Source organism: Jatropha curcas, chromosome 4, assembly GCF_041381405.1.
Source record: "Jatropha curcas cultivar XTBG-Jc1 chromosome 4, XTBG_Jcur_1.0, whole genome shotgun sequence".
Classification (NCBI taxonomy): Eukaryota; Viridiplantae; Streptophyta; class Magnoliopsida; order Malpighiales; family Euphorbiaceae; genus Jatropha; species Jatropha curcas.
Window position 1 is genome coordinate 27,819,910 of NC_143154.1, and position 21,679 is coordinate 27,841,588.

At 32.3% G+C, this 21,679-nt stretch overlaps 2 protein-coding genes and 2 pseudogenes across 8 annotated transcripts; all 4 read left to right on the forward strand.

Moving 5' to 3' along the window:
• The first annotated feature begins 949 nt into the window (after positions 1-949).
• On the forward strand, positions 950-6,034 carry LOC149497154 (alpha/beta-Hydrolases superfamily protein). Of its 4 annotated transcripts, none has more exons than XR_016320421.1 (10): positions 952-1,347; positions 3,296-3,390; positions 3,495-3,592; positions 3,704-3,753; positions 4,272-4,367; positions 4,578-4,667; positions 4,949-5,041; positions 5,162-5,262; positions 5,415-5,480; positions 5,690-5,859. XR_016320421.1 is itself a non-coding variant. In XM_089720117.1 (10 exons), the coding sequence occupies exons 1-10, from the start codon at positions 1,123-1,125 to the stop codon at positions 5,843-5,845; spliced, it is 1,065 nt and encodes a 354-aa protein (XP_089576243.1). In that variant the 5' UTR covers positions 952-1,122; the 3' UTR covers positions 5,846-6,034. The 4 variants fall into 4 exon arrangements, 3 of the variants coding, with proteins under 3 accessions (XP_089576245.1, XP_089576243.1, XP_089576244.1); XM_089720117.1 differs by having other exon boundaries at positions 5,162-5,257; positions 5,690-6,034; XM_089720119.1 differs by lacking the exon at positions 4,272-4,367 and having other exon boundaries at positions 950-1,347; positions 5,162-5,257; positions 5,690-6,034.
• A 1,103-nt stretch (positions 6,035-7,137) lies between these two features.
• LOC149497155 (uncharacterized) lies at positions 7,138-15,113 on the forward strand. Of its 2 annotated transcripts, XR_016320419.1 has the most exons (16): positions 7,138-7,565; positions 7,645-7,705; positions 8,178-9,468; positions 9,573-9,604; positions 9,717-9,849; positions 10,006-10,103; positions 10,341-10,385; positions 10,513-10,618; positions 10,735-10,861; positions 10,960-11,075; positions 11,280-11,356; positions 11,551-11,685; positions 11,760-11,828; positions 11,919-12,201; positions 14,550-14,613; positions 14,820-15,113. XR_016320419.1 is itself a non-coding variant. In XM_089720116.1 (14 exons), the coding sequence occupies exons 1-14, from the start codon at positions 7,417-7,419 to the stop codon at positions 12,189-12,191; spliced, it is 2,712 nt and encodes a 903-aa protein (XP_089576242.1). In that variant the 5' UTR covers positions 7,138-7,416; the 3' UTR covers positions 12,192-12,353. The 2 variants fall into 2 exon arrangements, 1 of the variants encoding a protein (XP_089576242.1); XM_089720116.1 differs by lacking the exons at positions 14,550-14,613; positions 14,820-15,113 and having other exon boundaries at positions 11,919-12,353.
• LOC149497156 (F-box protein CPR1-like) lies at positions 12,750-15,113 on the forward strand (annotated as a pseudogene). Its single transcript, XR_016320420.1, has 3 exons — positions 12,750-14,237; positions 14,550-14,613; positions 14,820-15,113. The product of XR_016320420.1 is annotated as an F-box protein CPR1-like (transcript).
• A 2,069-nt stretch (positions 15,114-17,182) lies between these two features.
• Positions 17,183-20,106, forward strand: LOC149497157 (F-box protein CPR1-like; annotated as a pseudogene). Its single transcript, XR_016320328.1, has 3 exons — positions 17,183-17,944; positions 18,114-19,307; positions 19,866-20,106. The product of XR_016320328.1 is annotated as an F-box protein CPR1-like (transcript).
• The last annotated feature ends 1,573 nt before the right edge of the window (positions 20,107-21,679 follow it).

Below are 21,679 nucleotides of genomic sequence, written 5' to 3' on the forward strand. Positions count from 1 at the left end.
GAGGTCAAATGAGATGGCAGGAATCCGTTCTCCCTTAACTAGAGGTTTTGAGTTCGAGTTCTAAGTATAAAGTCCTTTCTTCCTTAAACATTCAATAGGCTTCAGTCGCAAATCCAGATTAATCGGAGTAATAGGCTTCGGACGCTGAACGGTTAAAAAAAAAGTTAGTTTTCCTCTATTTCATTCAAATTGACAAAATTTTAAAATTTACAAGAATAAAAAAAAAATTAAACCATCTCAATTCTAAAAAAAATAAAAAATAAATACCATATCCATTATCTAAATATTTTTTTTCTTGAAAAAAATAAAGAAAAAACTATATTTAGGATAAAAAGATGATAAATATATAGGAATAAAATCCCATATCAACATATTAACACATCGGGAAAAAGCTCTTGCTAAGATATAAGTCCCTATGTTAGCTTATCCATGAACCCACTAGATGCAAAATATCCTTATATACGAGGATTAAAAATAAATTTACCCAAATCAAAATCATCCACACTTAAAATATACAAGGCATAAACAATATTTTGAGAGTCGCACAAAAATGAAACCAGGACGAAGCATATTAGCAGCAGCCCAATCTATAGCTGTTCTTAATGTGATGGCTTCGACCGAAAATATTTCAGCATGAATAATTAATTATTCGTAATATTTACTACATTTAAAATTTTATGTCTATTAAAAATTATTAAATTTATTTAAATTATAATAAATTATTAAATAAATTTATTATATAACTCTTAATTTAATAAATAAAAAATTATTAAATTAAAATAATAATAATTATTAGCCATATATAAAAAGTAAATATGAAAAAAATATTTAAAACGATAAATGTGATAAATATTATAAAATAAATTATTTTCGGATTTAATAAATATTATAGAATTTAAAGTACTAATTTTATAAAGTATCAAGTAATTAATACCCCATGTTAACGCTTTCTAATCCTGAGGTTGAGACAAAAAATGTATCTCCCTTGCATTTAACAATACTGACAGGAGTCGACCCCAAAAATCGACGCTTCCTCTGTCTTTGGTTCTTTCCAATTAGGGTATCCTGTTCTTCTTCTTCTTTTCGTTCTTAGTTCTTTCTATCTTTGGTTCACAACTGTAAATGTTGTTCATGACTCTTAACTTGGGCTCTCCGCCGACGTTGGGAGTTAAAATAATGATGAGTTCAAAACGCAATGATTATCTTAAGGTTTTGGGCGGAGACCGCGACGGCAACGGCCGCAGTGGTGGTGGTGAGTTTCCCTTATTTCTTCCAAATGAGATAGAGAAAATCAAAGATCCTTTTGCTAGATCTTTGGCTCAAAGAATACAAAGGCTCCCTGTACAGGTACCTCTAGTTACTCCTTGTATTTTTTTTTTTTTTTGTTCTTCGAATGAATATAATTAATAATTATTTTTAACTCTGGTTCAAACTTTATTATACGAAACAACCATTTTATGTTTTCAAAGCTTGAAATATGTAGCCTTGTCAAAAAAAAAAAAAAGGATATATAGCGATCTTCTCAATCAATAAAACAACATTTTTATATAAATAAAGTAATTGTTTTATATATCTTATTGAAAACTATATTACTATTAGTTCAGAGTTTAATATAAAATTCAATTAATATAAATAAAATAATTATTTTATATATTTTCTTAAATTCATATTACAATCAGTTCAGAATTTTACACTTGAAGTATATTTTAATTATATTTCAAATTGTTTTTTCGAAAAAAAAAAGAGAGAGATTATACTCACTAATAAATTTAGAGGTTGTTTGGATAGGTAGACTTGTGCATGAATTCTTTCATTTGGTTAAGAAAAAAAAAATCTATAATCCGTAAAATTAATAAATTCCATCAAGGTCGTCTTAATTTCGATATTTTAGAAGAGAGAAATTCTATGAAATTTTCTCAATTTTATAGTTTTAGTTTTTATTATTAATGTAATTTAAATCACTTAATTTTATTTTAAAAATATCTTTCAGATCCATAAAATATATACTTTTCAACAAAACGATGGAATTATTTCAAATTCCATTAATTTCACAATTCATAGATACTATTTTTTATGGATGCCACGTCTTATGAATCTGAATGACCTCTTATTTTTTTAATTAATTATATTTTAGCCTCTACTTTTCAAATTAGATTGTGCTTTACTCTTACAATTTTAACGTCAATTAAATTATTAATTTATTTTAAATTATGTCTCTTAAAATTCTTTTTTTTTTTTTTTTGAGATCTCATATTTTCTGGTGGTGCTAATTTTGAAATAATAAAAATCAAAATGTACATAATTGAAATAAATGCGGTGTTCTTTTAATTAAAATAACAATTCTAGAATAATTGCCGGTTATATGTATAATTTGCTATTGTCTTCTTCATAGCATATTAACGATTTTTTTTAGTGGTCTCTATAAAAATTAGATACGCACGCGTGACGAGCGGAAACTGATAGTTTCGGGTTTTTCTAAAGTCTTATTCCATGAAATTGACGGTTAATTGTTAAATGTTGTAATAGCTGTCTGTCAGCTGTCATTGAATGATTGCCTGCTTCTCTAAATTCATTACAGTAATGTTTCATTATCCATTTCTCTAAATTCTAAATATAATATAAATTTTATCAATGTTATATTAATTCGATTTTAATTTGTCATGCCTTATATATAATAAAGTTTTGAGAATGAATCAATGAAAGGTCCAATTCGTCGCAATTAGGCATAAAAGGACAGTTAAGATGTAGACAGAAAGAGAAAGCTAGATGAGATCCAGAGCTTGTGGTAATGTAGCAAAGTGGGCAACAAAGTGAACCCCACATGCATTAATATGCTAACATTTTACAAATTTTTTGAACATGAGAAAAAGATGGTGCTTTTAACAGTCCCCTTTCCAGAATGAGATAGACTTTTTCCACAACTCATGTGTTAGATTTTGTTCACAAGTATGGAATTTCCCCTAAGAAAATTATTAATCATTACTTACAACCAGTTTTATTAATAAATAATACTGTTAAAAGTTATGAAATGTAAGTAAATGTTAAAATTTAAGAAATTTAAAATTTACTTATTTATATTTTTTGATGAAAGTTTTGTACTTCTATTGGAGTTGGGCAAAACATATTTCAGAACTGTTTCTATCAAATTTAAAAAATCAGGCATACTTGTTCATTCAAATTTTAATTAAATAAAATTTTTTTGGCAATTAGTGATTTCTGAGAAACTCTGTTCATTATGTGCAATGTGTATTTCATAGTTTTATCATATGAATCTAAACTGCTTTCACACTTGCAGGTTGGTTTCCCTGGAAAGTGTATTATGAGTAGTTGTGTTAAGCCACTGATAAAAAGTCAAAACAGTCCAGTGGTTCTCCTTCATTGCTTTGACAGGTTTAGTATTTAAGGCTAAGCTACTGATATCAAAGCTCTCTGTGTCTATCTGAGCCTAAGGTATATATTAAAGCTGAGTTGTTCAATGCTTGTGGGATTTTCAGTTCTTGCTTAGAATGGAGATGCACCTACCCTTTGCTTGAGGACGCTGGTTTGGAGGCTTGGGCTGTTGATGTTCTTGGCTGGGGCTTTTCTGATTTAGGTTAATTATGCCTACTATACCTTTAAACACCTCTCTTTATACATGATACATAAAATAATTTCTACACTTAATAACATCTTAAATTTGATGATTACTGTTTGCTTCTAATAGAAATGCGTCCACCATGTGATGTAGCCTCTAAGCGCTATCACCTTTATCAGGTAACTCCTAGTTATATTCTTGAATTTGAATTCCTTTCAAACTTTTCGATTATTGTATAAAACCCTTAGGTTTAGTTTGGTTAACTTGTTAAATTTACTATTTTCAGAGAGAAAAAGATAAATGTTTGTTTAGGAAGCGAAAAAATTTTCAAAGCAGCAAAAAGCAAAAGTGAACAGAAATTGTTATTGGCTTCATAGTTGATGCAAAATTTATATATTTACAGAGTGTATTATTTAATGATTTATCTCTTTTTCTTTATTTCAATACAACATTTACTAAGACCTTTTTTTCAAAAGCAGAAGATTGAACCGAAGAGTGACTTATTATGGTTTTGGGCTGGAATGCTTTCAATCTATCCACCTAAATTGAAAATAGGCATCGACTTTATAGGACCTTGTTCTGATATGTTGTAGCTTGATCCATGTATTCGATACTTGATTTGGGTTTTTAATTATCAATTGTATAGGAAGCTTCAAAAGTTAATAATTGATTTCATCCTTTACATTGAACTCTATAGTTTTGGAAGTCTTATATCAAAAGGCCAATGATCTTAGTCGGACCAAGCCTCGGTGCCTCTGTTGCAATAGACTTTACTGAGAATTATCCAGAAGCTGTAAGTTAAAGTTTCTAAAAATGTTTTTTTTAACACTTTGTTTATTAAGGTGATTTACAATACAACAAACATATTACCTATGAGGTTTGGATGCTTGTCTTCTTACCCTAGCTCTTGTTCTTGCTTTTGCTTTTGTTTTGTATTTTATTACAAGGTGTTAATTAATCCATGGGTTTAAGACTATAAGGTACCTTCCTCTACATTTTACAGGTTGAAAAGCTGGTTCTGATAAATCCAAGTGCGTATGCTGAAGGCACAAAAAATCTATCGAAGTTACCGAGAATGGTAGCCTATGCTGGGGTATGCTCTGAAGTTGTTTGCACTACCTTTCTTTCCTAGATAATTGCAAGATGATGTTTGTTATATACTGTGCATTTCTCTAAGCATATTTTGGAGCTTTTGGTGAGAAAAACATCATCTTAATTGAAGTAAACTTTAAAAAGATGCTTTCAATTACATTTTCTAGTCGAAAACAAGTTAAACAGATTCAAACTTCCTTTTGCAACAAAATATAATGATGCTTTATTTATATATTTTTGTTGAAAAGCAGCACTTGACCTTCTTAATATTTCTTGGATCAGGTTTCTTTGTTGAAGAGTCTTCCATTGCGCCTTTATGCAAATACACTTGCCTTTAACAACATTTCGTTCTTTACAATCTTAGACTGGACTAATGTAAGTAGTTTTTATATTTGACAAGACAAATTTACAAGAATCCATGCAGGCTTGTCTGAGGCTGATTAAGGTGAAATCTAATTAAGGACTATATAATTGTTCTTCTGTTACCGAATCTAGATCGGTCGCTTACACTGTCTGCTACCATGGTGGGAAGATGCAACTGTTAACTTTATGTTTAGTGGAGGATATAATATTATTTCTCAGATTAAACAAGTAAAGTATGCCATTTTTATTACTTGAATTTGTAAACAATTTGATAGTATTTTTCGTTCAAAGAATGGAATATTTGTTCCTTCTTGTCTTTGACTAAATTCAACTAAAATTAAACTAACTATTAACATTCTGCTTGCCATCTCTGTCGTAATTGCAGGTAAAGAAGAGAACTCTCATCATCTATGGTGAAAATGACAAGATAGTTAACTACAAGCTTGTAGTGGTCAGTATTATATTAAAAACAGATTACTAATTAAATGTGTAGAAATGGAATACAATTAGGAAAAGATATATTCTAACTACTAATCAATTAATTAAATTTAATTGGATTTTAATTGCTAAATAATTAGAATAGGTTTGGATTTATGATAAAGCTTATTTTGCAGTAGCATTTTACATGAACTTCATTTATTTGTTTGTTTTATATTGCAGAAGCTGCATTCTGAACTAGGAAATGCAATTATGCGACAAGTAGCAGACTCTGGTCATCTTCCCCATGTGGATAAACCTAATTGTGTTGCAAAGTTGATTTCAGATTTTGCTTTGCATGATGAACTGATTAGAGAACCATTTAAGATTGCGCTTTAAACGTTTTTGATGTATATATCTATCTTATTTCTCAATGTAATTTGATAGTTTTTTTTGGCTTAGTTAGACCAAGTGAAGCATGTTTGTCGCTCAAAAATGTGACAAACACTTAGATCAATAAAAATTTGAGCTATCTTGTATCAAAATTTATATGAAAAAGACATGCAATTAGATTGATTATGCAACAAATATTATTAGAATGAATATTTGAAGTATGATAATTTGAAAATATTAGTTAAGTCTTGGTATTCTCACCTTAACCGATTCAGTAAATATTATTTAAAAAGAAGAGTTATCTGTGGTACAGTCTACAGTTATTTCTATCCATTAACCTCTCATAAATAAAAAAAATAAATATTTGGAATATAAATAATTTTAAAAAATTACTAGTTAATATTTGAAAGACACTACCCGCCTATGTAAAACGACAACGTTTTGGTTCATATATATTTCCCCAAGGACCTCAACAAGCTAAAACTCTAAACTTCCTATCCCTTTCCCTCTCTTCTCTTCTCTTTTTCTGCGGGCGCGCTTTGTACTACAGCTGTTGAACTTTAATAACATGGAAGGTGATACAGAAGAGAGACAGGTTCAAGCACGATCCGTTACAAAAATTTCTTATATAACAAAAAAATAAAAATAAAAAAAGAAAAAAGACAAGCAAATGTATAATTATGCATGTAATGTTTTCCTACTTTTTGAAAAGAAGAAAAAATTTGCTATAAAAAGCTCCTTCGCTTTAATGGTGAGAAATGCGTGATCACTCGTGACTCTGACTGATACTTAAAGAAAACTTCTTAAATTGACATATTTATCCTCTTCTTTTCTTAAATTGACATATTTATCCTTTTTTTTTTTTTGATTTTTTTCAAGAGATATTACATAAATAATGATAATACATTATATATATATTTTTTGATAGAGATAATTTAAAAATAATTATTATAGTTAATGTATTTAGGTAATTATTATATTAAATTAATCCCTACGTTTAAATTAACCAAATTTATATAAACTAGTGCAAGAAATTAGAAAACATTAAAAGAAACTTTTGGTAAATGATTCTTAAATTGATTTTATATATATATATATATTAAAGACAATGTAAAAAAAAAAAAAAACACTTTCTTTCTAATTTGCAATATTCTTAATATTGCGAATAATCATCATTAAAAATAGCAAAGATGAATGTCGAAAGGGTATAAACGTCCTTCAATTAAAGGTCAACGGTCAACTTGTCCGATCCCAAGCTTTACTGAAAGCTACAAATAGGCTTGTCCAATGGCCGAGTCCTCGCGCCAATTTCATCTCTTACATTCCCACTTGTCACTGTAACATTTCAAATCTATACATTACCACTTTCTCTATTTCCCAATCACAATTCACAGCTCAAGAAAATCTCTTAAAATTGTAAATCACAATGTTCTTTCACAAATTTAAAATCCAATTTGGGTATTTTAGGTCATAATCAAAACCATAATAAGAGTTTCCCTTTCAATTACCATATTTAAGTTTTGAAGTTTTAGAATTTTTCTTGATTTTTTAATTCCTTTTTCCACAATAAGATCAAAATGGAAGCAATTTTTTCCTCAAATGCTTCTTCTGGGATTCTCCATAGCTATCACTGTAATTCTTTAGCTTCATCTGATAAAAATGTTTCAAATTTGGGTGTTCTGTTGCAGAATCCTTTAATCTTTCCAACTTCCCCTATAAGTACAAGGTGATATTTGTAATTTTGTATATCTTTATTTATTATCAGTGTTTACGTCATTTATTTATTTGTTTTGGAATTCTTGCAGGAGAGTCTTGTATAATGGTGATAGGCACTGTAGATCAAGAACCATTGCCCTTGCAAGAAGGGTAAGTGTCTTTATACTTATTTTGCTCTGAGGAGGAAAAGGATTTAATTTGTTTTAAAATATGCAAAGATTTTTTTTTTTTTAATTGTTAAAGAAGCATTAAGAGTGTGATTATGTGCTGAGTTTTAAACAAGAATTGTTAACATGTATCCTTGCCATTTATGAATTAATATAAAGCTTTCACAATTAGATCAGAAGAAGCTATATTGGAACTGCTTGTTGTTGTCTTAGCATCTTGTGATTTTAGTTATTGATGAAAGAACAACTATGAGTATATATAAACATTATTTCAATAGCTAAACCAGTGATTTGGAGGAAATTTTTTGAAGTTTAATGTGGAAAACTTGTCATGCCTATCTTTAATCAAGAATAATGAATATATAATAGTTTGTGATTGTTAGATTTGGTGCAAAAAAGCTGAGAGAGCATAGATATTGTGAGAGATACTCATGGTTGCTAGATTTCCAATGCAGGATGATTCTAAATCTCTTTCCAAGGCTCGAAAAGAAAGAGACCGGATGCTCGAAGAACTTGAAGCCTCTAAATCAGAACTCGAGCAGGGGCTAGTGGACGAGAAACTGACATTGCAGTCGAAGCTGGTTCTTGCAAAACAAGATGCTGTTGAACTTGCAGTACAAGTTGAAAAGTTAGCAGAGATTGCTTTTCAGCAAGCAACATCTCACATAATAGAAGATGCTCAAATGAGAGTCGCTGCTGCTGAAACTTCTGTTGCTGAAGCAACTTCTAAGATTGAAGAGCAAATTAGGAATGAAACTGAAGGGACCATATTGACACTTGTTGAGCAGTCAAAAGATGCTATAAAAAAGGCCTTGGACATGGCAGAAAAAGCCAGTGACCATGCAATAAAAGCTATGGGAATCTGTACTGATGGTGTTAATCCAGTTGATGAGATTGCTTCTGTCAAATCTGAAAATATTAGATTAGAAGGTGTTGTAAATGATTTAGAATCTCAGTTATTGATTACAAGAAATGAGGTTGATAAGTTGAAGTTGGAATTGGATAAAATCCATGCTATAGAAAAGGCGTCTGGACTCCGAGCCAGTGAGGCTGAGAATGCATTGCTTGAATTTCAGGAGGCGGATAGGAAAAAACGAGAGGAGGAAATTAGTTCTTTGATGGAGAAAATGAAGAAAGATACTGCAGATAGAAAGAAGGCTACATCCAAGGCTTTTAAGGCAGAGCTGCACAACATCAAGGCTGCCATTGAAGCTGCTAAAGAAACAGCAACTTCAAGGGAAAATGCATACATGAAGAGATACGAGTTATTGCATAGATCATTAAAGGCGTCTGAAGCTCATTTAAAGTCATGGAGGCAGCGAGCAGAAGTGGCTGAGTCACTATTTTTAAAGGATGAAAAGGATGAAGATGCTCTGTATATAGGCAACGGGGGGCGTATAGATCTTTTGACGGATGATGATTCAAAGCAATGGAAGCTTCTGATAGATGGTCCTCGTACAGAGATACCTCAATGGATGGCAAGGAGGATCAGAACCATCTGTCCTAAGTTTCCACCAAGAAGAAAAGTTGATATATCTGAAGCATTATCATCGGGATTGAGACACTTGGATTTGCCTAAGCCAGATCAAGTTTGGTCAATTGCCCGTGAAAAGCCAAAAGAAGGGGATACACTCATTGAGCATGTAATTGAGAAAGAAACAATAGAGAAGAAGAGAAAGGCTTTAGAACGTGCTCTTGAACGAAAGACTACACAATGGCAAAAAACACCAGAACATACAAAATTAGGTTACTATATATTTCTCCATAATATGAAATTTTATGCATCCATATAATGTAATTGTGAGACATGGTCTGTATCTAACTTGCCACTCATATCTACTTCAATGCAGAACCAGGGACTGGAACTGGACGCGAGATTGTAGTAAGTATACTTAGCAGAATTACAAATTACAGACATATTTTCATTCTTTTTGTGCAAAATGCAATATGTCATTATTATATTTTTCCATATCACAATTTACCCCTCTTAAAAGTTTCAAGGTTTCAACTGGGAAAGCTGGAGAAGGAGGTGGTATGTGGAGTTAGCTCCTAAAGCTGCTGATTTGTATCAAAGTGGGGTCACAGCAGTGTGGTTTCCACCACCAACCGAATCTGTTGCACCTCAAGGTTTGTATCAATTACTTTTCTTTCTTTTATCTACGTTTCTCTTGTCTTGTATTATGTATATAGATTAATGTTTTCATAAATTTAATAGGAACATTTCACTGTTAATTGGGTAAAATGAAAAATAAAATATAACAAATATGATTGAGTAATGTGCAGGTTATATGCCTTCGGACCTCTATAACTTGAACTCAGCATATGGTACTGAGGAAGAATTGAAATATTGTATAGAGGAAATGCATTCTCATGACCTGCTGGTAAGTTAAATTTTCAGATTTGTGGAGTTTGTACTGTGTGCTTTAAGGTGCAATTGTTTTGCCTCTCAAATTCCACAATTTAGAATCTAACATTTTCTTGAATTAGCATGAAGATAAATAATGGATTACATAGAATGCCTCGTTACTTGCATAATTTAGAAGCTTAATTTTGAAATGATAAATTGGAGTTTTTTACAAGTGGACTTGTATATTGATATGTGTTACCTCTATAAATAGGCTTTGGGAGATGTTGTTCTAAATCATCGATGTGCTCAGAAACAGGTAATCATTATTGTCATTGCTGTGCTTTTATATTCTCGCTTCACTCTTTTTAAATATATGCATCCTCCCTCTGTGTGTGTTTATTTGGCTAAAGCAATAGATAAATTAATCTTTTATGCAATTTCAGAGTCCAAATGGTGTTTGGAATATTTTTGGAGGGAAGATTTCATGGGGGCCAGAAGCAATTGTTTGTGATGATCCAAATTTCCAAGGTCGTGGAAATCCTTCAAGTGGTAAGTGAAATATAAAATTGAATTTTCAAATGAATATACATATACATTTTATGTTCATCTCTATTTATAGTAGAAACTACAATGATAGATAAAGAGAGTACCTTTACTCTGTGCAGGTGATATCTTCCATGCAGCTCCAAACATTGATCATTCCCAAGACTTTGTAAGAAAAGACATAAAGGTATGGCTAAATTGGCTTCGAAGTCATATTTGTTTCGATGGGTGGCGCCTTGACTTTGTAAGGTAAAATAAATGCTCATGCTACTTCTGATTCTCTTGTAGAATACAAAAATTGTTTCATCAAAGAATCTTATAACTGTTTTGATTCATTTTGTTTACAGAGGTTTCTCTGGAACATATTTTAAAGAATATATTGAAGCTTCCGATCCTGCTTTTGCCATAGGAGAATACTGGGATAGCTTAGCTTATGAAAATGGCAGCTTGTGTTATAATCAAGGTAATTTTCTGTAGTCTCAACTTCTTGAACTGAAAATTTCTTCAATTAACTACTCTTAAAAAGTTGCAGTTAAATCTGCACATTAGATTAGAATCCAAAATTGCAGCTTGTGTTTTTTAGAAATTCTTTTTAAGGTAAATTTGATGTATTTTGGGCATTGTAGCTCCAAAATAACTAAATAATCTAATCTGGTTCATATGGTAGATGCTCATCGGCAACGAATAGTTAACTGGATCAATGCCACCGGTGGTACTTCCTCAGCATTCGATGTCACAACTAAGGTATTTTCTGGACTGTATCTTGCATATCCTCCTATAAGACTCACAAAGCTAAGCACTATGGTTGCTTCTGAATTTTTTTTTTTTTTTTTTTAAATTTTAACATTATGTGCATTTCCATAAAGTCATTTGTTTTCTTAAAATGTAATATCAAGTCATTAAAATTATAAAGTTTCAATCTTTTACATAATTTTCAGGGAATACTCCACTCTGCTCTGCATAACCAATATTGGAGGTTAATAGATCCTCAAGGAAAACCAACAGGAGTAATGGGATGGTGGCCTTCACGTGCTGTAACATTTTTAGAGAACCATGATACAGGATCAACACAGGTGCTCTCTCTCTCTGTCCTTGAACCAATTTGTGGAATCAAATGAACTGATTACTTTTCCATTCCTTTTTCCAGGGTCACTGGCCGTTTCCCCGAGATAAACTAATGCAGGGATATGCATATATTTTGACACATCCTGGAACGGTTTGTTAATTCCTGGAATTTCCAAGTACTTTGCAGAACTTGCATCTGTAATTGTTACCTGAGTTGGATTTTCTCTATGTTTCTTTTCAGCCTACAATATTTTATGATCATTTTTACGATTTCGGTATCCGAGATGTCATCACTGAACTAGTTGAGGCTCGAAAGCGAGCAGATATCCATTGCCGGAGCTCTGTGAAGATCTACCATGCAAATAATGAAGGGTATGTTGCCCAGATTGGTGATACATTAGTCATGAAGCTTGGACATTTTGATTGGAATCCTTCAAAGGAAATCAATTTGGATGGTAGCTGGCAAAAGTTTGTCGATAAAGGATCAGATTATCAGGTGTGGTTAAGACAATAATTTTATCAAGGTAATTTGAGGAAAAATAAGATTTGTTTTCCTTCTTGAATCTGTGGTGTTCATCAAAGTAATAATCAATAATGTAAGTTATTTCTTAATCTGAAATAATACCATGAGATTGCAATAAAATTAGATTTTCTGATTGCCATGGCAATAAGAGTATATTACTTCTTCTCGGAATCTGTTCAGGATTTAGATTAAAAACAAAGTGTATTTGTAGAAATTGAATCAACACATGTAATGAATATATGTACTAAATATAATGAACTTTATTCAAATACTATAATATTTAATTTTATAATTTATAAAAATTTATAAATTATCAAAGAAGTTTTTGAAGGAGTAATTATAGAAATTAAAGAATAAAATATAGAAAATATATTGTTATTATAGGCTTCTACATAATAATATTTTTAATTTACTTTATTTCCTAAAGAAAATTACTTCATTTAAATTTTTATGTTTTCTTTAAATATTTAGTAATTTTTTTCAAATTTAATCCAAGTGATATGAGTCTAGTAACAAACCACAAAATAAGAAAGACTTGCTTACATATGAGTATTGGCTCACCATATATATTTAACTAATCAAAAATAAATTTTTAAATTAAACGAGAATATTTTCGGACTACACGTTAGGAAAATAATAAAAATAATAATAATAACAATATTTTAAAATTATTTTTTAGTGAATGGATTGGCAATATTATCCATGAAACAAGGGCAAATTCGATAAGTAGAGGCCAAAGTCCACAACGTGAAGTGCTGCCCTCTCTCACCTGTAGCTTGTCACCTGTATTTGTTCTCTTATTGCAAAAAGAAAAAACCTCTTCAATTCCGAGCGGAATCCAACAATGCTGGACAGATTGCCACCGGAAATAAAAACAGATATACTGAGCCGAGTTCCCGTCGAGTCTCTCCTGCGCTTCAGGTGCGTGTCAAAGTCATGGTGTGCCCAAATCGACAACCCAAATTTCATCAAAACCCATTTGAAAAAATCAGCAGCAACCTTAATCTCTTTTTTGCAGACTGCTATCCAAAATGCTTTTACATGGTAAACCTTGATTCAGTCGATGCAATCGTTAAGCTTGATAACCCTTTAAATTTTCCCTCTTACGTCCATCACGATAGCCCTTTCAACTGTCCAACTAGTGCAAATCACAATATCAAGTTGGTGGGTTCCTGTAATGGGTTGATATGCTTTGGGGATGCTGTTGGAAGGATTGTTTTGATGAACCCAGTAACTAGAAAGCATCAAGTTTTGCCTTTTTTTGCTTCTAGATGCCCAGAATAAGGGAAACAACATGTGGTCTGCTTGGTCTTTTGGATTTGGGTATGATCCCATTAGTGATGATTACAAGGTGGTGAGGCTTGGGCAATACCTTGACTTGTCTGATGGACATTTTGAAACAGAAACTCTGGTTTGCAATCTTAAAGATAATGCTTGGAGGGAGATTCCAGGCATGTCTTACATGCTTGGTATTGATCAGAAGATGGGTGTGCTTGTGGGCGATGCTTTGCATTGGCTAGTGAGTCTAAAATTTATGCTAATTAACCCAAATCAGATTGTTGGGTTTGATGTTAGAGTTGAACAATTTAGAGAGGTGCCAGCTCCTAGGATTTTTGTAGATCAAAATGCTTATGCCAGTTTGGAAGTTGTCACTTTAGGAGTTGTAGGAGAATGGCTATCTGTGAAGGCAATTAATAGGGGTGCGCCTAAGCGCCTTGATGTTTGGGTGATGAAGGAATATGATGTGAAAGAGTCTTGGACTAAGCTCTTTTCGGTCACATCAAATGAACTGTCATCTTTAAAATGTATGAGGACTTTAGCTTTCTCTAACAATGGTTATGAACTTCTATTGGGCTTGTGGGATGGAAACCTTGTAGGGTATAACCCAAAAGAAAAGAGTGTCAGGAAGGTTAACTTACATGGTTCTCTTACTCCCTTTGTGGCTGAAGTTTTTCGTGGAAGCCTTGTTCCTGTCGGGATTAACAAAGAAACTGACATGAAGAAAGACAGGAAGGGAAGGAAGAATAGGAAGAAGAGGTAACGGCTTAAAACGCACTTTTATGCTAGTCTAATTTTTCTAGTTAATATATATGTTTTCCATGATTTTACAAGGTCTAATTCTAATTATTTGCATATAAAGACAATACTCTGATAAATATAGTGTATAGTTGACTTCTTTAGTTTGGCAGATTTGCTTACAATAGCAATGCATATTATTGGGTTTACAGTTTAGCATTCGAGTCTTATTTTAGATTACTTATCATCAAGAATTCAAGTAAGTGTGCCATGATATTGTTGTTATCTTCTGTGCACCTTGGTTGCTTATGGTTAAATGTCCTTGTTTCTCAGGGATGACTTTCTCTCAAAAGGGTTCAAGTTGAATTTGTAGGGAGATGGAGCAGAATAGAAAAAGGCAAGCTATTATTATACTAGATGAATTGTGTTCTGTGTTACGTTTACCTTTCTTTATCTTAAACTTGATTGCATTAATTGATTGTTAGCATAATTGTAAGTTTGCTTTGTCTGTGGGCAACTGACAGTGAAAACAACCTCTATATTAACCAAGTAAAACCGTCAAATGTACTTATCTATTTATTTTTGTTTCTCTGTTTGTCTCAGGTCTGAAACTGGTGGGACATATCTCTATTTTGAGTGCAGGAGATGCTGTAAAGGTGGAAGGAAGTAGAGTTAGGCTTGATTCAACCTTTTGCCTCGTAGAAAACCATAGCATACATGATGCATGAATAGCTGGTTTATGTATAGCTAAAAGGCCTTTTTTTACTTTCCCAGAATATTTTGGATTGGGAGTAAGGGTTAGCCTACACATTTTGAAGTTTTAAAAAATACATTGATGGTTTGAGCAACTCTTTTTGTCCTATTTTTCAATACAAATTTAGGCTGTTTGCATGTGAATCATAGCCGATATAATGGGTAGAATAATCATCTGCATACTTTTTGATAAAATCTCTCAGTCTTGGCTGTTCTGTTTACTTTGTGGTTGGGATCAGGTCATATGCTTCCGGAGTAAGCACTGTTCTTAGCTTTCTTTTGTGTTGCAGTAAGTATATGCAATATGGGCTGGAATCTCATTGTCGTTTTTGTCGAAACTGCTAAGATTGCTTCCTAACCCATTTGTTGGTGAGGTACGTAATGTTTGGATGAGTGGTTGTATATTTACGTATGACTATTTCATTATAATGTTTGAAATAGGTTTTTAGTCATTGGTTTAAATTGATGATTGGAATGTTAAAACCTGAAATTTATAATTCCTAGCAGTAGCAACATTTAACTTGAGAGCTTTTGCATATTCATAGATTTGATAGCATTTTCTTTGGTCATGTATAAATTTACTTATAAACTTTCAGAGAAAATAACGTGAGACATCAAACTTTGTCGGAGGATCCATCATGCCTCTTTAACTTTTCAATTTTACTAATATCATGCGCCTGGCCAAGTTGGGAGGGCAAAAAACGCGAGGATGATCACGCAAAATAGAATGAACCAAGACAAGAACTAAAACGAGGGTTCGTCTTAAGTTGGAAAAATGATGTCACTCCTTTCTCAATAATGTTCTTTATTTTCATCTCTCTCTCCCTCTAAACTTTATTTCTCAATAAGGTTTGAATAATAAAAGTGAATCTTTAAACGGATTTGGGTAACTAATTTATATTTAGCTTCGGGCTTGGATAGTCCATTTTAAGCTGATATCCAACCCACTGCTATCTCTAGTTAAAATCCATAGTATGTTTTCTAAGTTTGAGGGGCACAATAAGTTTTCAAGCAGTAGAAGATTTAGCTTCTCTGCGTAATATATGAGAAATTTATATAGACCAATCAAGGTTGAAAAAAGACCTAATCAAAAGAACCTGCATTGAAGCAGGAGGATACAATTCGATCGCCTTTAATCAGCTTCACAACACCCACAGTTTTTACCAATAGCAAAACTAAAACATCCGGGCCAGCAGCCATAAGAATCGCCATCTGCCTTACAAAGTTCATGCAAGGAGGTGTCCAATTAATCCACCTCTCAGAACGACAAGAATTATTATGAGATGACAAAGTACAGCGATGAATTTTGATAAACACACAACGGAAGCCTCACTCGTAGCAGCAATGGAAATAGAATCAGCGGCTCTCTGGGTCTGCGAAAAAAAATAACGCCAAACTCCAATTTGATTTTCCCTCAAATGCGTTTAAGCTGGTTCTGTGGGTAGCATCAAGAATAGAAACAGGTTCTCTATAAAACAATATCAATGGGTTTCCTTTTTTTTGTTGATTTAAGCTTGATTGTTTTTATTGATTTTTGCAGCATGTATAATTTTAATGTATATGCAGAAATTGTCAGATTTGCGGACACCAACAACACTATTTATTTCGCTAAATTTATGATAGAAGAAGACTTGATTATGTTAACCTTTCACCTTTCAACCATTCATCTTCTAACTTTTTGTTATACATTTTCATTAAAATTTGAATCCGATGCCTTCAACACGAAGATCTTTAATTCTTTCTTTTTTTTTGGTTTAAACCATTTTGTATTTAAAACACAACTAATTCGGATTTATACCGAGCAAATAAAGATCTTTAATTTAATATTACAACAGTAAAATTCTGTGTTAATTATATTGGTGAGATTTAAATCATATTACTGTAACCATATTTTCATTACGATTCACTCTTTATTTCTTTTATATATATTTCCGTCAACATTTTTTGAATTACAAGGTAAAAATCCAACAAGGTTGTTAAATGTTCTCACATCTAATTCTCATTAATTCAAATTTTAATAACTATACTATCCTTGACGACTATTGCTACAAATCACATTTTAAATCACAATCATAAAGTTTTTACTAATTTAGTGTAATTTTCTAGATAAGAAAGAAGATTAGTTCCATTTTGCAGTTCATAGTAATATCTTTTTAGGCTGTTGAACTTCCAAAATCATAATTAATAAATAAATAAATGAACTTGTACAAACGCAATCTCAACATCAACGTCGGGCGTTATATGTTATATTATAATCTCCATGCCCTACAATCTTTACTGTGTTTGAGCCAAAACCACAAAATGCTGCACCGGTTGGCACATGAAATCGAAACAGAAATCCTAAGCCGAGTTCCCGCCGAGTCTCTCCTGCGCTTCAGGTCGGTATCAAAGTCATGGTGTTCCCTAATCGACAACCTAGATTTCATCAAAAGCCATTTAAAAAATTCTACCAAAACCCACTCCAATCTAAATCTCATTTTTGCTGATATAAATCCCGATTTCCTTTACAAGGTAAGCTTTGACTCGACCAATGCAGTTGTTGAGCTTAATAACCCATTAAACCATCCATCTTATGCTTATACCAATATGGAGTGTGCGGATGGTTTTTCTGTTCATGAGAATATGAGATTGGTGGGTTCTTGTAATGGGTTGGTTTGCGTTGTTAATTGTTACGGAAGAATTTTTCTTTTGAACGCATCAACTAGAAAACATAAAGCTTTGCCCCTTTTCCCTGATAAAAAAAGTGTGAGCTGTTTAATTTCACTTTTGGATTTGCGTATGACCCTAATGGTGATGTTTATAAGGTCGTTAGGCTGGGACAGGATTATAGCTTGCTTGGTAGCCATTTTGATAGTGAAACTATGGTTTATGATCTTAAAGTTAATGCTTGGAGGGAGTTTCAGGGTATGCCTTATATGCTTGGTATTGAAAAATCAGTGGTGGGTGTGCTTGTACGTGAGGTTTTGCATTGGTTAGTTATTGAAACTCCAAATGAAAATCTGATTCGTATTATGCCTGATTTAATTGAAATTCGAAATCAAAATCTGTTTCGTAGTATCCCTGATTTAATTGTTGGTTTTGACCTTGGAAGCGAAGGATTTCGGGCAGTGGCATTAGCTGATGAGATTATTGAAGTGATTTTAGTTTAATCAAAGCAGACATCCTTAGCCGCTGTCCCACCGAGTCTCTCCTACACTTCAGGGCTGTGTCAAAGTCATGGCGTTCCTTAATTGACAACCCAAATGTCATCAAAAACCAGTTGCAAAAATCCATCAAAACCCACTCCAATCTCAATCTCATATTCGCTGACTCAAATCCCAATTTCCTTTACAAGGTAAGCTTTGACTCACTCAATACAGTTGTTGAGCTTAATAACCCATTAAACTGTCCCTCTTATGCTGATTCCAATATCACGTTGGCGCGTGGTTTTTCTGTTCATGAGAATATGAGATCAGTGGCTTCTTGCAATGGATTGAATTGTTTTGTTAATGCTTATGAAAGAGTTTTTCTTTTGAACCCATCAACTAGAAAGCATAAAGCTTTACCCCTTATACCTAGTCTCAAACATGGTGAGTACATTGCTTTCACTTTTGGATTTGGGTACGATTCTAATTGTGATGATTATAAGGTGGTTAGGCTTGGACAAATGTGTAACTTTCTTGATAGCTATTTTAATAGTGAAACTGCTGTTTATGATCTTAAAGTTAGTGCTTGAAGGGAGGTCCAGGGTATGCCTTATATGCTTGGTATTGATATGGGAGGGATAGGTGTACAGGCATGTGAGACCTTGCATTGGTTGGTGGTTAAAAATAGAAATCGAATTCCAATGCATAGTGTGCCTGACATGATTGTTGTTTTTAATCTTCAAACTGAAGAATACTCGGGCATGACCTTACCTGGTGAGGTTATGGAGAGTGGCTTTGATTTTATCAAACTGAAAGTTGTAGGAGAATGGCTATCTGTGGTTTCAATCTATGAAGGTGTAAGATTTGACGTATGGATTATGAAGGAGTATGGAGTGGAAAAGTCTTGGACCAAGCTCTTTTCTGTCACACTTGACAAATTGTCATCTTTAAGATGTATGAGAAAATTTGTTTTCTCTGAAGATGGTAATGGACTTTTATTGGAAATGCTGCCTGGAAACCTTGTCTGGTACAATCTAAAAGAAAAATGTATCAAGAAGGTGGAGATTCATGGTGTTGTGCATCCCGTTGTTGGTGAAGTTTTTCATGGAAGCCTTGTTCCTCTTGATGTTGGTGAAGAAACTGATGTGAAGAAAGAGAACAAAGAATCTGATGTGAAGAAAGAGCCCGAGGAAGGACAGAACAGAAGGAAGAGGTAACTGCAATTTGCATAAGCCATTGTCATGTTTCTATTTATCAATCTAATTATAAAATTATTTACTTCTATATCATATGCTTATGATTGATATTTATGGATGAATATAATGTATTATTGGCTTCTGTAGTTTCTTGTATTGATATGCATATAATTTGAAACCCCATTTAGCATTTGAGTCTTAGCATCTAGCAACATACTCAAGTAAGATTATCAAATGTTTGTGTTATTTTATTGTCATTGCCTGTCATGTACTTTCGTTGCTTACTATGGAATGTCCTTGTTTCATAGGGATGATTTCCTATCAAAGGGGTTCAGGTTGGTTTTATAGGTAAACCAGACCAGTTTGCAGAGTAGGATCAAGAATAGGAACAGGCAATGCGATGCACTCTTCTATAATATATATCAATGTGTTTCCGATTCAATTGACTTTTCTTGATTCTCAACTTAATTGCATTGGTGGATTTAGGCAGCACTATAATATTTATAGAACATCACAAGATCCCCTCTATTATAAACTGTCTACTTTATTCTTCTCTTTGTGGTTGTTTTACTCAGGTGTGATTCTGAAACTAGTGGGGTCAAAGCTGTATTTTAAGGATATGAGATGCTTTGAAGGTGGAACGAAGTAACATTAGGCCTAGACTAACTTTTTGGGTTGTAAAAAGGCATATTATTACATATTAGGGGCTGGTCTATATATAACTAAAAGACCTTTTAGCTTGACTTGGATGTCTTGTAAGTAACTCAGCATACTCTTTTTGAATGTTGTAAAAATGCTGCAAACTGATGGTTTGAACCCTTCTTGCTTGTTTCCTATTCTTCTATGTGAACAATTCTTTATGGAATGGTGGTCTTTATCATATTGTATAATTAGGTTTTGGTTTAATATTAGGTTTAGGTTTAATGTTGTTGCTTCCCAAATTTTCGCATGCCAAGTCCTTTCCCCATGTGTGGAATTAAAGAAACCCACAGAAAAGGCCCATATCCAACAATTTGCCATGGAAGCCCAAGTGAGTTTTTTTTTTTTTTTTTTTTTTTTTTTTTTTTTTTTTTTTAAATCCGATTAATTGGGTGTTTTTACCGAGTCATTTATATTTTGCTCCGGATACTTGAAAAAGTTTGGTTAGAAGAAGAGATTTTTATTTTCTTAGAGACTGGTAGTTATGCAGTTCAAAAAATGAATATGAAAAAAATATTTTTAAGCACAGGGGAAACTAAATCAATCCTAGATAAGGACAACTTATTTTTAGAACGAAACCTTTTTTCTATTAATTATCAAATATTCATAAATTTACAGTTTTTTAATCATTGTATTTTAACTTATTAGCTACATCAAATATGTTTAACTGATAACCATATTTTATACAAATACCTAAAAAATACTATTTGATAAGGAATATTACTTAGCTTGTAGCAATCTAATCTAACCTAATCTCTATAATATATTTCTTATGTATAGCATATGACGCGGTGAAGAATTTTTATATCTTATACTATTAAATTTTAATATTTTAATATTATAAGTAGATGGTATTTTTTTTTTTCAAAAAAAAAAAAAAGGAATTTTGTGAATTATTGTTGCATTAAATATGGTTTTGGACTACTTGGGTAGTTGGTTACATGCACTTCTCAATGAATGAATCGAACTATCAATTTTAGCGTTCGTACTCTAAGCTAAAATAGAATGAAGTGTCCAAATCATGACTCAGTAGCCATAGAAAATAAAGAAAGTCTTCACTCTTTCTTTAGCTAGTCTTTGATTATAGACTGTGAGTCAAAGTTTGTTCTTTTAAGGCCCCTTGCTTTCGCTTCTCTTTACTTACTAGTCTTTCAATCATTTTTTCACCACTTGCTTTGACAAAGTCATAAATTAAAAGCCAAATGCCAAATCATTTGATTCAATAGTATTCCAATTGTTTTTAAATTACTAGTAAATAGCGGTACAAGCATCAATTATTTCAGTAGCTTTTCATAAACTAATAGCTATTTAAGTAGCTTTTCAGATAACGCTAAAAATTAAAAATCAAAAATCATAAAAGTTAACATTTTATTAAATATTACGTCAATCTCTAAAAATTAATTCGAACACCATATTTAGTGTTCAGCGTTTTGACCTACAAGCTATTTAAAACCCGCAAGTCACTCTAGTCTAGTTTTTTGCCTCCACGAAACTGCATTGGAATTAGTGCGTGAATATGATAACCCATTCGTATTATTTTCTTTTAAGAAAAATAATTAGCTTACCTATTGTCATTATTCGTAACTCTATTCTTCTAATTTTAAAGGCGTTAACTAAATAAATTAAGATCTAACATAAAATTTAAACTTGATTTGATTAATCAATCAATTCAATTACTTACAAATTATAC

Coding starts and splice junctions, on each gene's coding strand:
- LOC149497154 (XM_089720117.1), top strand. CDS start 1,123: ATGTTGTTCATGACTCTTAACTTGGGCTCTCCGCCGACGTTGGGAGTT. Junction 1,348..3,295: donor TACAAAGGCTCCCTGTACAG/GTACCTCTAGTT, acceptor TCACACTTGCAG/GTTGGTTTCCCTGGAAAGTG. Junction 4,368..4,577: donor CTGAGAATTATCCAGAAGCT/GTAAGTTAAAGT, acceptor TACATTTTACAG/GTTGAAAAGCTGGTTCTGAT.
- LOC149497155 (XM_089720116.1), top strand. CDS start 7,417: ATGGAAGCAATTTTTTCCTCAAATGCTTCTTCTGGGATTCTCCATAGC. Junction 7,566..7,644: donor ACTTCCCCTATAAGTACAAG/GTGATATTTGTA, acceptor GAATTCTTGCAG/GAGAGTCTTGTATAATGGTG. Junction 11,686..11,759: donor ATGATACAGGATCAACACAG/GTGCTCTCTCTC, acceptor TCCTTTTTCCAG/GGTCACTGGCCGTTTCCCCG.